Below are 16,818 nucleotides of genomic sequence, written 5' to 3'. Positions count from 1 at the left end.
ATGGGATACTAGAAAAATAGTAATAGGTAAGATCACAGCGGAATATCCAATACCCATATATAAAGTAACACCTGATAGACTAGTTACCTTTAACGGTGATCTGGATAGTGTAGTCCGGCCCCTCAGGGTCTGGCCGTCCACTAATTGAAGTACACTTAATGACAAAGGAGTATATATATCTCAGGCATGCCCAAAAAGTATCATCTCCTGGCTAGCTGTAATAAAATAGGGGTACTTACTTATGAAGATGAGTCCCTCAGATCCTATGAAGCCTCCCAGGGTCCAATACTTGGTCAGATCCAAGTAGCCCTTGATTTATACAGGTCCTCTAATTAGAAATATAATCACCTGTTCATAGGTGACCCCCTCCGGTGTATGGTTCGCACGCCTGAACTAGTGACGGCGTGCGCTCCATTGTGGAACGCACGCCGCAGGATATCCGGTTCAGCCGTCCGGATCTGACGTCATCGGGTCTTGCGTTCCAGCGTGGAACACACGGCGATCCCGGCGTCTAAATGCGGCATGACCAGACTGAGCCCTGCGTTCCAGACTGGAGCGCAATGGGCCAGATCGAATAAGGGAGCGTGAAATCCTCCCAATAACATATATATAACAACATTGAGTGGCATAAGTGCATGGCCACAATGTGTCAATGATAATTTAAAGCCGCTTTTGTAAGTCCATTGAGATGGATACATGGAGATAAGTAATATAGAAATCAACTATCTGAATAATAGAAGGTAACTTTGTTATTTAGGATTAATGCTCAGAGGGGAGTATATATAAATCTATAGATAAAGAGGATATCAAGATGGCAGATGATTAAATAAAGGGCCATAATGAGGACAAGGGGTTATTGTAATAATAGATATAGAATATATAGAGAGATGATAGAAATGACGGTGAAACATTTACTATACACCGTTTGTGATATTCAAAAAATTTTTGGGTACTTCACGCACCCGGCTCAGTCCAAAAGGATAGAAATGTCCAACCGAGCCCATATGCTGCAAGGATAAAGGGAAAGGACAGGGGAGGGACATACGGAAAAGGGAACGGGAAGGGGGGGAGAGAGAGGGAGGGGGGGGGAATTATGGATATAGCTAGCATAGGCCAGAGGCCAGTAAGTAAAACAGATTATAAGAAGCAGGAAAAGGTCAATCTTTCATTTAGGCCAAGGGGGGATTGAGACCGGAGTCTATGGATCCATTCGCTTTCTTTTTGTAGGATCCTCCTGTCCCAATCCCCTCCGCGTGGCGATGGATGTATTAATTCAAGCGCCGTGAATCGAAGACACCCTGGATCCCCACCATGATGATCGTTAACATGTACAGCTATCGGAGTAATTTCCTTGTTTTTGACATCATTGATATGTTCCAGAATACGCCTTCTGAACTCTCTAGTAGTTTTCCCAACATAGTCCAGAGGGCATGTGCATTGGCACAGATACACCAACCCCCTAGATCTACAGTTGATGAAATCTCGTACCTGGAACGTCTGGCCAGAAGTGGATCCTACAATAGTTTTGGCCGTATTCAAGAAAGGGCAGGCTTTACAACTGCCACATTTATAAATGCCTACTGGTCTACGGTCCAGCCAGGTACCTGCCCTGGCAGGTGGTGTGAAATGACTAGCTACCAACGCTACCAACACCATAAACGTTACCTGGGCACATCTTAGAGTTATGTTTGTCCTATGTAAACGTCCAGTGAATTCTGAGTGACACGATGATGTAATTTTTACGTCCGTAAGATGCATGGTCTCTCTTAAAAAGGTAAAAATCATATCTCAGATTCATGTTGCAATCTGGGAAACCTTGGTGCCGGCCTGTCTGCAGCAAGCTAGCTTACAGACCCTTATGGCAGCGACACCAAATGGCTCCCCCCAGGTGCAGTCTTCACACCTAGCTGTGATATCTCTGCAGAAAGGGGAGCTCTTTTGTCAACCTAAGGAAGCCAGCTGTAATTGCGTTATCTGCTGGGCATCTATTGACTGACTTGAACAAAAGGACTATGTTGTTTTCTGGGTACACAGAAGGAGACGCTCTGAGTAATCAAATTGTAGGTTCTGGGGCCTAGGGAAATAATTACTGTTTAATAGACCTACTGATCAATAAGGCAGAGTAATATTGATAATATTGGGAGGACAGTTCAATATTCTCGGGGATCATCCGTGACAGCGTGTATTCGCGCTCCAAGTCGCCGTCTCTTTGAATGTACTGCGCATGTCCATGACGTCACCGTGCCGCTGTCATAGCGTGCCGCCGTCCAGGATCAGGTACACATTAATATGGATCAGGTACACATTTTATTATAATGTGTCACAGACAGTCTGATCGGTGTTTGGGCTGTTTTTAATTATGCACTTGTGTTGATTGAGTTGAGCCTTTAGGTGATTGGCTCCATTATGATATAGGAGTGGCCACTTAAGAGTATTTATGGTTCCCAGTTTTATCATTTGTATACTTGATAAAGGCTACTGCGCAGCCGAAACGTCGTACTTTTCTTGTGTGTGCACTCTCAAGGCTTCCAATAAAAAGACGCACCGGATATGCTGCTGTGATCCTTGTTTTTCCTCTATTGTTCTCCGGACTACTGTGGATCTGTGGTCCCATCGCGGCTGGTGCATTCCGGGATTGGTCGACAAGGTCTGTTTGTGCTGCTCTACAACTCTTTTTGCGTAATCTTGAATAACCATAAATCACTGAAAACTATTTATCAATCTGCTGTGCTCCTCCTGTTCTATAACATGCTGATTGCATAGTCAACATCTTTCATACCACTTTTTTTGCTTCGGGCATGCAAACATTTTTGGGACAAACTAATGCAAACTGTTGTATCCGTTATGCATTGGATCACGTGTATATTTCTCTTTTTTAAAGGGGATCCATTTTTTTTACTTCCTGGATCAGTGTTTTCCCAAAAGATTTCCACTTTAGTCAACATCATTTCTACAAAGGTCTAAGTATCTATTAAACACAATAGTTTTTCTAAAAGGTTTGACTGAAACCAGGTAGATTTAATGGGGGGGGGGGGGGGGGACGACGACGACGTAGTGTGAAAGAGGTCTTATGCAGCCTACAGCGTAAAACAATGAAAAGATGCTAAATTTTCCTTTTTTCTAAAAACCGAAAAATATTTTTTTAAGATCACATATATTATCACTTTTGATTTCTTGGTTCCCCAAGTGGAAACTGATGACCTGTTGAAAAGTGTGATACGCAACCTGCTATTTTCCATTTCCAGCTTTCCTCACAAAGCACAAACTCTGTATTTAAAGACCCAGGAGATTATAGACAAAAAAAATAAAAAGGGGCGAATTGGTTTTAGGCAGGCAGTTAATCACATAGAAATACAAGGTACCGTATGCAAAGCATTATCTTACATCACAAACTGTTCATGTAGATCAGCTAGAAGACCAACTATACTCACCAAAATTCTCTTCCTGTCTTTTTCTGATAGAAATTTCACAGGAGGGTATTTCTGTGTAAAGCTGTGATTTAAAAAAGGGAAAAATCACATAATTACATCTCCGACACAACTGGAAAATCTCGCTAACATACTAATGGAAACTATATCATGCAAGTAGTTTTGCAGCTACAATATATCTGAACCACTTTAGCCATGTACATAACATAAAAAGTTAAATAATTAGGTTTCGTTTTCATCACAGGTTTGTAAAGCATATTTACATAATTTTCTTTATGATCAAGCAGATAATGATTTGTCTTTCTATACCCAGTGAAAGATTCAGTTCTGTATCCTTACCATATTGAGAATATAGGTTTTCTATGCTTAGAAAGCTAATACATCTTACTGCTTTATTCAGATTTTTTTTCTGAAAATTTCCAAAACCCACTTTTTAAAGGAGCAGTTCAGGTCTGAAGTCACTTTGTGAGGCTTACATAATAGAAACCACCCAAAAATGACACCAGTTTAGAAACTACACCCCTCAAAGTATTCAAAACTGATTTTACAAACGTTGTTAACCCTTTAGGTGTTCCACAAGAATTAATACAAAATGGAGATGAAATTTCAGAATTTCACTTTCTTGGCAGATTTTTTCATTATAAATAATTTTTTTCCACTAACAAAGCAAGGGTTAACAGCCAAACAAAACTCATTTTGTTGTATTTATTGCCCTGATTTTGCTGGACTGTTTTTTTGACACCTTGTCCCAATTGAAGCCCCCCTGATGCACGCCTAGAGTAGAAACGACAAAAAGTGACCCCATTTTAGAAAGGTTGCAGTTTTGTTGGCACTCTTTTAGGGTACATACGATTTTTGGTTGCTCTATATTACACTTTTTGTAAAGCAAAGTAGCAAAAAATTGAAATTCAGAAATTTCATCCACATTTGCCATTCCACTCTTGTGGAACACCTAAAGGGTTAACAAAGTGTGTAAAATCAGTTTTGAATACCTTGAGGGGTGTAGTTTCTTAAATGGTGTCACTTTTTTGAGTTTGTACTCTAGGGATGCATCAGGGGGGCTTCAAATGGGACATGGTGTCAAAAAACCAGTCCAGCAAAAACTGTATGGCGTTTCTTTCCTTCTGCGCCCTGCCGTGTGGCCATACAGCAGACACCGTTTTTTTTGTTTGTTTTTTTTATGGTGTTCACCTGAGGGGTTAAGTCATGTGGTATTTTTATAGAGCAGGTTCTTACGGACATGGCGATACCCAATACCCAAAAGCATTTTTGAAACCAAAAAATAAATAAAAAAATCATGTTTAAGTCTGGGAGCCATAGTTTTTTTTTTTAATTTTTTGGGCGATTGTCTTAGGTAGGGGTTCATTTTTTGCGGGATGAGGTGACTGGCACTATTTTGGGGGGCATACGCCTTTTTGATCGCTTGGTGTTGCACTTTTAGTGATTTAAAGGGCTTCTGTCACCCCCCAAAATTCATTTTTCATTTTTGGGCTAATTAAAAACCTTATAGTGCGATTTTTTAAAATATAGAGTTCTTACATTTTTCTGTGGTTTAGTTCCTTTGTTAATTTTTCTATGTTAATTACCTGGCTACCGGCAAGTGGGGCGGTTGCTTGCTGGTAGCCGCCGCATCCTTCTTTAAAAAAATAAAATAAAAATGCCTCCTCCTTCTGTTGATCGACAGGGCCAGCGAGCGCTCTCCTCCTTCGGCTGGCTCTGTCTGCATTCCAAATCTCACGCCTGCGCCGTACCGGTCTTCAGTCGGCGCAGGCGCACTGAGAGGACGCTCGGCCGCTCCTTCCTCAGTGCGCCTGCGCTGGGTGTAGATGTGACATCATCAGCGCAGGCGCACTGAGGAAGGAGCAGCCGAGCGAGGTCCTCCTCTCAGTGCGCCTGCGCCGATTGAAGAGAGATTTGGAACGCAGACACTGTCACACGGTGCCTGCTGAATGATTTCAGCAGGCACTCTGTTCCGATCACCGCCCACCGGTGATTGGAAATACAGAGGGCGTACACGGCGCGCGCCTCCTCTTCAAACAGCTGTCGGACCCCAGCCGATGTGATATTGATGACCTATCCTGAGGACAGGTCATCAATAAATATAACTTGGACAACCCCTTTAATAAAACAGACAAGTTAGGAGAGGCGACAGATCCTCTTTAAAAAAAATAATAATAATATAATATAATATATATATATATCCACCAAGCAAAAAATGAAGTAAAAAACGGGTGCAATGTCCGGGTATAGTAACTGGTGCTTACCCACTGATACGGAATAGAAAAAACGGACTGCACTCCCAAGGATCTTCAGTGAAAGAGAGTTTATTCACCCATAGGTGGCACAAGCGACGTTTCGGCTCTCACATGAGCCTTTCTCAAGCAAGGCTCTCTATATATCTCTCTAGATCTATCTATCTATCTATCTCATTTTCTCATTTTACAAACGGACTTACCTTTTTTCCAAATCTCTTATTTTTTCCCTCAATGGTGCAATGACCTGTACAAAAGAAAATACTGGAATGAAGCAAAAGACTGCCCTGAAAAGACAGATTTACCAGATCAGGTCTCCTACGCTACTAGCAGTGCTGATGGATTTGGTAAACTATTCAACATAATTAGGCCTGTTTCACATTTGCGTTGTGGGATTCCGGTCTTGAGATCTGGCAGTGCATCTCAAAACCAGGCCAAAGCAGATTCATTTTGTCCCCATTCATTGTCAGTGGGGGGCAAAACTGGTCAGGATGCATTCTATTCCATTTTGTAGAATTCTTTTGGACCGGACACAAAACCAGTGCAAGGTGTGGTTTTATGTCTGTTCATGAAGCAGAAGAAACCGTATCTATGAAAATCAATGTAAGTCAATGTTGCCAGATCCGGTGTGTTCAGTTTTGATTTAATGCAACCGGATCCAGCCGAAGCAGATGCACCTGGATGCATTAAATGGCACAGATTTGTTTAATTCTGGTTTTAAGATCCTCTGCTGAATCTTAAACCGGAATGCCACAACGTAAGTGTGAAGCAGGCATCGTCGAGTATCAGTATCTCCAGGGGAGGAGTGGCACTGCAGTCTGTAGGAAATGTGAAATACCGGTAAATAAATATAATCCTTTTTTTTTTTTTTTTTTTTGGAGGGGGCTACACAGTGAAAATTGGTTGCAAATAATTATCCCTATCAATGTGTCATCTTCTGACCAGTCCATAAATGACAGTCAACAATACTGAATCAAGTTCTCAATTTATCAATTTATAAAAAATGATGTACGTATTAAGTGTCCATTCCCACGTCCGTATGTATTTTGCGGATCCGCAAAACACGGACACCTGCAAGGTGCGTTCCGCATTTTGCGGAGCGCACATCACCGGCACTCTCATAGAAAAAGCCTTTTCTTGTCCGCAATTGCGGACAAGGATAGGATAGGTTCTATTTTTTTTGCAGAACGGAAGTGCGGATCCAGGGGTGCGGATGCGGAAGCGAAGATGCGGACAGCACATTCCGGCCCCATTGAAAATGAATGGGTCCGCACATGTTCCGTAAAATTGCAGAGCGGATGCGGACATGTGAATGGACCCTAAAACAAATTTATTATATTAATTTGGTTTCAAAAGTCAATCACAATCAAACGTGTGTATAGTAATGATATTCTGTTCGTTCTGAGGTACACTTGGGTATTGTCAAAGGAACATTGGCAAAACCTCCTTTCCCTTGATCCTAATTTCTCTCTTATTGCAGTGAAAAACAGGAAATGGATAAAGACATCTTCTCTGCGTTCTAGGATCTCAGCCCTGTCACCCCTCCTCCTCCGCACTCTCCTGTGACAAGCTGTACGACAAGTGGCAGGAGCACCAAAATTGCTACGTCTGCGGCTAGTACAAGTGATGTTCAAAAGACTTGGCGAGATATGAAATTGTGCACAATCGAGAGAGAATAAAAAGGTATAACCATCTTAAGCTACAGTTAATGAGTTCCTGAAATAGAAGAAATATTCTCTAATTTATACGGCCATCCTCTGTGAGAGCGCTGCGTTCCATCACCACATAGGGCTGACATTTCAAATGAAATTGCATGTTGGAATTAGAAGAATTCAGAACAGAACAGTTTTACCATAAATGCTATGTAAGACACAGGAAAATAATAGAACAGACCTCTTCTATTTTCTTTTCCATTTTCTGCTCCCCATTCTCCTGGATTGACCTGCTGAGAAGAAATAAGTAGGTAGGTCAAGACAATCGTGGGTGAAGGATGAAGCTCTGAAGGCTGTCATACCAATACGCCTTAGACTTTTCCCTCCCTTTCATCAGTGCTGTGAATGGCGCAGACAGCGCAGCGATGCTGCTTGTGCCTGAAATGACCAATAACAAAGCTCCTTACATCAAGGAGCTTTGTCATTGGTCGGTTTGAGCAGGCAGCTGGACCATTCGCCACACCGCTCTGAAGTGAGGAAGAAGAGTCCTTCAAGCATTAAGAATCCAAATATCAACATGACATTCTTCCCATAGGCACTTGTTCCATATTTTAATCTAGGGTGCCCAATCCTAGAATATGTTGTCTTTTATAAAAAAAATAATTGAAAATTGGGGGTCTAACACGCACAACTCCCACTGATCAGCTGTTTGAGAAGGTACTGTAGCTCCTGTACAAGCACAGCTCCTTATATTGTGCTTGGTATCACACTTAGCCCCATTCACTTCAATGGGGCTCAGCTGCGTCTAGGCCACGTGACCGATGAACATGTCCTCACTTAGGGAAAGCTGCGAGAGGTTCATGGTCCTGCTGCCGTGGCATTTGCCTTCTCGAACAGCTGATCAGCAGAGGTCCCTGGGGTCGGACCCCTGCCGGACAGATACTGATGAACTATCCTGAGGATAGGTCATCAATATTAAAATCTTGGAAAACCCTCTTAAAGGGTTTCTGTCACCTAAAAAAATGGGTATTAAGCTGGCTGACATTAGCGATGTTCTAATGTCAGCTAAACATAACTATATTAGTGCCATCTCACTGCCTAAAGCCTTTATTGAGAAAAATTACCGTAACTTTTATAATATGCTAATGAGCCTCTAGGAGCGGGGGGTGGGGGGGTTCCACCTGCTCCTGGAGGCTCAGTTTGCCCACTTCTTTCACGCCCTTCTTCTATTGATTGACAGGGCCAGGGCAGCGCTGCTCTCCTCCCACCGACTGTGTCTGCAGTGTAAATCTTGCGCCGTTCAGTATTCGGCGCAGGCGCAGTGAGGGAAGGATGCTCGGCGGCTGCTGGCTTCCTCACTGCGCGAGATTTACACTGTTGACACGGCCAGCGGGATGAGAACAGCGCTGCCCTGACCCTGTCAATCAAGAGAAGAAGGGCGTTAAAAGAGGTGGGCAAACGGAGCCTCTAGGAGCAGATGCAACGCCCCCCCCTGCTCCTACAGGCTAATTAGCATATTATAAGAGTTTGTTTTTCTCAATAACAGTGGCAAAGAGTGAGATGGCACTAATAGGCCTCTTTCAGACGGGCATTGCGGGAAAATGTGCGGGTGCGTTGCGGGAACAAGCGCGATTTTTCCGCGCGAGTGCAAAACATTGTAATGCGTTTTGCACTCGCGTGAGAAAAATTTTGCATGTTTGGTACCCAAACCCGAAAGAAGTTCGGGCTTGGGATCGGTGTTCTGTAGATTGCTATTATTTTCTCTTATAACATGGTTATAAGGGAAAATAATAGCATTCTGAATACAGAATGCACAGTAAAATAGCGCTGAAGGGGTTAAAAAATAAAATAAAAAAAATTTAACTCACCTTAGTCCACTTGATCGCGAAGCCGTCATCTCCTTCTGTCGTCTGTGCTGTGTGGAGGAACAGGACCTGTGGTGACGTCACTCCGGTCATCACATGTTCCATCACATGATCCATCACCATGGTAAAAGATCATGTGACGGACCATGTGATGACCGGAGTGACGTCACCACAGGTCCTTTGACTGCAATCAGCAAAGAGACAGGAGAGACGCCGTTTACGCGAGCAAGTGGATTAAGGAGAGTTAAATTATTATTGATTTATTTTAACCCCTCCAGTGCTATTGTACTATGCATTCTGTATTCAGAATGCTATTATTTTCCCTTATAACCATGTTATAAGGGAAAATAATAATGATCGGGTCTCCATCCTGATCGTCTCTTAGCAACCGTGTGTGAAAATCGCACCTTGCTTGCGGATGCTTGCGATTTTCACGCAACCCCATTAATTTCTATGGGGCCTGCGTTACGTGAAAAACGCACAAAATAGAGCATGCTGCGATTTTTAAGCAACGCATAAGTGATGCATGAAAATCACCGTTCATGTGAATAGCCCCATAGAAATGAATGGGTCGGGATTCAGTGCGGGTGAAATGCGTTCACATCATTCATCGCATCCGCGCGGAATACTCGCACGTGTGAAAGGGGCCATATAGTTATGTTCAGCTGACATTAGCACATCGCTAACGTCAGCCAACTTAATACCCATTTTTCAGATGACAGAAACCCTTTAAAGACTAATCACAGGTTTGTATCATGACCAAGACAGGTATCGCTTACAGTTTTCACAGACATGACTGAAATAACCTTACCTCATGTTGACAAAGTTTCCCCAAACAGCTAAAGAGAAAAAAATAAAATACATTAGAGATATAAAAGTACAACTCAGATATTCAGTAAGTACAAGTACAGTAAGTACATAGCATAACCCCAGAAGAGATATTTCTTTTGGAGACACTTCCAGGAACAGACAGGTCATATTGTCCTCTGCCAGTCTCAACAGAAGTAATGTTTCCTTGTTCAAATCCAATACCTAATAAATCAACCATGCTGAGAAGCCTTTTAATGAAACGCAGGAGCTGTGTACTTTTGGATAACCCTTTCCAATCCAATTCTAATCATTGGTCCAAATAACAGCATTAAAAGGGTATTGCCATTTGGCATATCAATAGGACCACTCTTCATTCTCTGCCATGGGACTTCCAAAAATAACTGAAGGTGCCTAATTGAATTTATCTAAAGACTTCGGCCCCTTTCACACGGGCGAGTATTCTGCGCGGATGCGATGCGCGAGTTGAATGCATTGCACCCGCACCGAATCCCGACCCATTCATTTCTATGGGGCTGTTCACATGAGCGGTGATTTTCACGCATCACTTGTGCGTTGCGTGAAAATCGCAGCATGCTCTATTTTGTGCGTTTTTCACGTAACGCAGGCCCCATAGAAATGAATGGGGTTGCGGATGCGGTGCGATTTTCACGCACGGTTGCTAGGAGACGATCGGGATGGAGACCCGATCATTATTATTTTCCCTTATAACATGGTTATAAGGGAAAATAATAGCATTCTGAATACAGAATGCATAGTAAAATAGCGCTGTAGGGGTTAAAAAATAATAATTGAACTCACCTTAGTCTACTTGATCGCGCAGCCAGCATCTCTTCTGTCTTCTTTCTTTGCTGTGTGCAGGAACAGGACCTGTGGTGACGTCACTGCGGTAATCACATGGTCCGTCACCATGGTAAAAGATCATGTGATGTATCATGTGATGGACCATGTGACGACCGGAGTGACGTCACCACAGGTCCTGTTCCTGCACACAGCAAAGAAAGAAGACAGAAGAGATGCTGGCGGCGCGATCAAGTAGACTAAGGCGAGTTCAATTATTATTTTTTAACCCCTACAGCGCTATTTTACTATGCATTCTGTATTCAGAATGCTATTATTTTCCCTTATAACCATGTTATAAGGGAAAATAATACAATCTACAGAACACCGATCCCAAGCCTGAACTTCTGTGAAGAAGTTCGGGTACCAAACATGCCGATTTTTCTCACGCGCGTGCAAAACGCATTACAATGTTTTTCACTCGCGCGGAAAAAAAAAAAATCTAGCATGTTCCCGCAACGCACCCGCACCTTCTCCCGCAATGCCCGTCTGAAAGAGGCCTTAGTATAGCCACTGAGATATTCAATAAAATGTACCTGTATAGCGCAACCTGCTGTTTGATTATTATTTTTTGTCCACCTTAGGCTACTTTCACACTTACGGCAGTGTGATCCGGTGGGCAGTTCCATCGGTTTTATCTCCGGCGAAAAAAACTGAAGACTTGCCGGAATGCCGGATCCAGTCCTTACGGTCTGCGCATAAAAATGTGGAAAAAGATACAAGACGGATCCGTCTGTCCGCATGACAAGCGGAGAGATGGATCCGTTCTCGCAATGCATTTGCTTTCAGTCAAATTCAGATCGGCGGATCCGGTAGGCAGTTCCGACAACGGAACTGCTTGCCGGATCACACTTCCGCAAGTGTGAAAATAGCCTTACCGAGGTGGTCACACATGCTCAGTTTACAGATAACCGTATCCGTTTTTGCGGTCCGCAAATTGTAGAGCCACAAAAGAGCTCAGTCCTACCATTGTTAAGCCTCATCCACACATCAGTGTCTGCTCAAATTTGCGAGAAGGTGGTCAGTGATGTATCTGTAAAGCTGTCCGTGAAGGATCCATGTTGGGTCCTTGTGTCTGTGTGCCATCCGTGTTTCACCGACACTGAACAGCTCAAAAATAATTTTCAAAGCATTTCTTCCTAATGATCTGTGAAACATGGGTGCAACACGGATGGAATCCGTGGTTTTCATGTACCCATAGACTAATGGGCGTGATAGAGCATGCATCCTTTCTAACAACATAGACCCACGGCCCATGTAGGGGACGTGTGCTGTCCGTGGAGAACACGCACAGCACACCGACGTGTGAATGCAGCTTTGGAAAGATTGTCAGGTTCTATATAATGTCTGATTTTAATGTTTTCATCAATCGTCACATAACCCTTTTAAACCAGATTTATCAACGGTGGCTTTTTTTTTTTAAGTCACAAAAATTGTCACACTCTTAGTTTTGTAAAAGAGTGGGGTAGAAAGCACATTATCATCTCAAGACAGAATCAGAGACATGTGCTGCCTGTGTTCTCCAAGGACGGTATACGTGCCTTTCAGCTTTTAATCACTTTGATAAGTGATGATGATCCCAACTCGCCCATTAAAACCTATGGGTCCATGATGAATCACTGACGCAACACGGAAGGCATCCATGTTTTGCCAGTGGTTTCTCACTGACCAATGGTAGGAGATGCTCTGGAAATTATTTTTTAGCTGAGCAGTGTTTCCGTGGAATATGGATGACACATGGAGAGCAAAAAATAACAGACACATGGACCAAACACAGATTCTCCACAAATAAAACACGGATGGGTTTTCAATCCGTCAGACATGAAAATGTGAACGAAGCCTTAGACTCAATGATGGACCAAATTTATGAACAATTATTAGACAGATAAATTTGGCACAAGTTACAGTAATGAAGCTCCTGCAAAACGGACTACAAAACTTCCCCTCATGGAGAATCTCCCCCATAGTGTTTAAAGGCTATGTACACCTTTGGAGTCAATATTTTTTTTATGATTGCATTTAACTTATTTTTGGCTAAAAATCATATTTTCATTCGGCCTTTATTAAAAATATTGAGCTGTCCAGTCACAAAGGGTTAACAGTTTTTCTAACTGTGTGACTGGTACTTTCACTTTGTGCCATCATCTAATTACCCTTATCTCTAAATTACGAAGAGGTCATAAACACTTATTTAAAGGGGTTGTCTCATCATAGTTGTCTCGCACCTATATTGAAAACGGAGGCCCGCAAGTGAAGGAGGACACACTGCGCATTTTCTATGAATGATTGCGGGGGCAGCGCATGAGCGGTACGCTCCCATTCACTTCGATGGGGAGCCAGCTTGGTAGTGGCCAGACCAGAGACCTCCAGCCACCACCTTGCAGGGCTCTGTTCTCTATATAGGTGCGGGTCCCACCTATAAGACAACCCCTTTAAGCCACATGCTTATCAGTAAGAGGAGAAATGAGGTATAATTAGTTTTTTAATGTGAGAGAGCAGAGAGATAAGGAGTCAGTCTGCTCCTCGGATGACGGAAAAAACAAAAAATCCACAGGCAGCAAGTAGAGCATGTCAACGCTGTATAGAAAAAAGGATTCAATATTGTCAATAAAGACCAATTAACAAAAAAGATTTTTAGCTCAAAATAAGTATAATGCAATAATAATAAATAAATAAATAAATAAATAAATAAATAAAAAGTCCCCAAAGGTGTACATAGCCTTTAAATCAGCGAGTGCTCAATTAGATCTGTTTCATGTGAATCAACTGGATCCACAAAAGGTCGAAATCCTACACATGGTGGCCAATATGGAAAAGATTTTGTAGGTAAAACTGTATTACCTTCAAAATAGTGCAGCTTCTAATTTTCATGTACAGTAAGTATAGTAGTAATGCAAAGCCGAGAAATCCATGTTCCCAGTGTTTGCATATGTTTTGCTTTTAGAACAGTGTGCTGCTAGATATACAGTTTTTTTGTATGTCAGAGATAGTAGTGTGCACCTGCACTTTATTACATATTGTTTGAAAGTTCTGGTTTGATACTTCTTGCATTGTACATATAGGGAAGTGGCTGCCTCAATTTGGACTATGCAATCCTGCCCATTTGCCCAAGGCTTTTAAAAATGAGTATACTGCAGCTGGATCCTACACTGCCCTGAATGTTGGAGGCTTAAAGGCTATGTACACCTTTAGGGGCATTTTTTATTGTATTGTACTTATTTTGAGCTAAAAAAAATAAATCATTCAATAAGTCTTTATTAACAATATGGAATCCTTTTTCTGTACAGAGCCAAGATGCTCTACTAGCTGCCTGTGGATTTTTTGTCTTTTACGTCATCTGAGGAGCAGACAGACTTCTAATCTCTGCTCTCTCACATTATAAACATTATAGCTTAGTTCTTATCTTACTGATAAGAACGTGGCTTAAATAAGTGCTTATGACCTCTCAGTAGTTTAGAGATGAGGCTTATTAGATGACCAGCACAAAGTGAAAGTACCAGTCACACAGTTAGAAAAACAGTTAACCCTTTGTGACAGAATGGCTCAATATTTTTAAAAAAGGCCAATTGAAAATATGATTTTTAGCCCAAAATAAGTTAAATGCAATCATTAAAAAAATTGACTGCAAAAAGTATACATAGCCTTTAAAGCCCAGGAGACGCAAATACTGATATGATAGATTCCCAACTGCAGAAGCCACCTTGTCTTTGTTAGATGGGCCAGACAAGATTCTGCTAAAAATGTATTCAAAGAGCTTCAAATTTTCATATATATTAAGTATAGCAGTAGGCAATTTAGAATAATTCATGATGTTTGGGCATGGAGCATGGTTCTGCTACATACAGTATTTGTTGGCTATTGCATGCCAGGCAAGGTAGTGTGCATCTGTACTTTATTATACTGTACATTGTTTTGAGGTGCTGGACTAATTCTTTTTTTTTTTTTGCATTCTTCAAAATAGTGAAACCGTTGTGCACCGAAGGTTTGTCATATGTGGGTGCCATAATGCCTGTCCTTAAAGGGGTTCTGCACTTTCATTTAACTGATGATAGGCCGGGGTCCGACACCCAGGACCCCCGCCGATCAGCTGTTTGAGAAGGCAGCAGCGCGGCCTTCTCACTGTTTACCGCCGGGATCATCAGTTAAATGAAAGTGCAGAACCCCTTTAACCTAAAGATGTCTCATCATCTGAGAACATCTTGTATTTTAAGCTGCAGCTATGGAACAGTTTAAAGGTTTGTCAGGTCAATGAACTGGCAGGTTTAAAAATAGACGCTTGTGATGACAGCTCTCGCCCACATAAATCATTACCTCCTCACCATATAAAGGTGAAACAGCAGCCAACCTTTAAAGGATAGCCGTCATATTTATTTTTTTATTTGCTAGTTTATTAGAGCTAGGCATGTATACCTGAGTTAGTCCGTCAATGATTGTCAAAAGATCTGTAATTACCTTATAATAACAGCATTCATTAATGTCCCCTGTCCCTTTCCACTGCTCCCTTATAAGACAGTTGCTATGGCTTGTCTGTCTCCAGCTAAGACTGGAAGATGGAGGGTCGCTCCTTCACACTGCATGGCTGCATTAGGCTTCAGAGTGAGGAGGCGTGTCTCTCAGTAATCCAATCTGATTGGCTGGCAGGAAGCTGCTGGCTACAGCAAGTGTGTATGTGAAGTGAGGGAAAGCAGTTTTGGCCTCAGAGGAGCCATCTTGAGAAGATCCTCATATTGTAGGATTCAAAACGGCTGTAACTAAGGGGAAAACTCAAGGAAAATGGTGGTATGTGAAGAACTAAAGATTGCTTTATGCATAATGCTGCTGCTGCAGTAACATATGCTAAAATAGATTTTTTGATGACAACATGACAGTTATCCTTTAAAGCTTTGGCCTTGGTGGCGTTTTAAAACAGGTTAATATGCAACAGCATATTTTTTGGTGAGTATTTTGCATAAGTATTTGTAGGTCAAAGCCAACAACAGTTCCAGAATACAGAACAGGGAACACAGAAGAGGGACAAATATTTCCAGAGTCTCTCTGTTTTGGACCAGCTTCTAGTTTTGATGACCAAATACTAATGTAAAATACTTGACAAGTTGTTGGATGAAAATGGTCCGAAACTGGAAATTTTAACGCCCAAAGCTGCACCAGGGAAATCATGGCAACAACCATGGTTATATATTTTTTTTTCTACATGGCTACAGTTATGAATGGAGGTTGAGGCTAATCTGCAGATGGCTATATGACTTAAAGGGGTTAATCAAGCTAGGACATTACGGCATAATGATATGCTATTAATGTATCCACCTCTGGGACCAGCTCCAATCTTAAGAATAACACCCCGAAGTGAACAAACTTGTCAAGCAAGGTTTAGGGAAGGGTCTCGTTCTTTGAGATAGGAGCAGGTCGCAAAAGGTGGGACTACCCCCACCTATTCAACATTTACGGTATATCCTATTGATTTAATATGCCATAATGTCCCACATGGTAGTACCCCTCAATAGCACAGTCACCTTTACCTTATGGCATCTAACTTAGCAGGGAGTCTAAAGAAAACTAAAATGTATAGGGTGGTATTTATTAAGATTGGCATTCTGTACGTGCGTGCTAATCGTGGCATTTGTCCTGCTGGCGAGAGACGAGCCACGATTATTAAGTGTACAGGGACTGATAAAGGTGTGACATATTTAAAAAGCTGTACAATGTAAATAAAGGAAAAGATTTACAAAGAAAATCAACATTTTATATAGATTTAAAATAGATGCCTTATGAAAGGCATGTAGAGGTGTCTCATGGCATCCCAACACCCAGTCCCTAGTGTGCATGAATGACCACTGACAGATAGCAAAATGCTGTAATTGGCAGTCCCATAAACTGTGAATGGAGAAGTAGGTACACATGCGCAGTATAGCTCCACTCACACAGAGCCGGGGGGTCCCATCAGTTGGCCCCCAGC

General features: G+C 42.1%; 1 protein-coding gene across 3 annotated transcripts in view; it reads right to left on the bottom strand.

The window, feature by feature from the left end:
• Positions 1-16,818, bottom strand: part of UXS1 (UDP-glucuronate decarboxylase 1) — a 94,636-nt gene that overhangs the window by 58,403 nt on the left and 19,415 nt on the right. For 2 of the 3 annotated variants that reach the window (XM_044284609.1, XM_044284611.1), the window contains exons 2-5: positions 10,009-10,036; positions 7,574-7,625; positions 5,884-5,927; positions 3,432-3,492 (exon numbers count right to left, since the gene is read on the bottom strand). In XM_044284609.1, the coding sequence (XP_044140544.1) occupies positions 3,432-3,492; positions 5,884-5,927; positions 7,574-7,625; positions 10,009-10,036 (185 nt within the window). The remainder of the gene's footprint in view (positions 1-3,431; positions 3,493-5,883; positions 5,928-7,573; positions 7,626-10,008; positions 10,037-16,818) is intronic. The other variant, XM_044284610.1, reaches the window with a different exon arrangement.

The sequence above is a fragment of the Bufo gargarizans genome, chromosome 3, assembly GCF_014858855.1.
Source record: "Bufo gargarizans isolate SCDJY-AF-19 chromosome 3, ASM1485885v1, whole genome shotgun sequence".
NCBI classification, from domain to species: domain Eukaryota; kingdom Metazoa; phylum Chordata; class Amphibia; order Anura; family Bufonidae; genus Bufo; species Bufo gargarizans.
The sequence above is the reverse complement of the archived record's forward strand: the minus strand, read 5'-3'. Positions and strand labels throughout refer to the sequence as shown.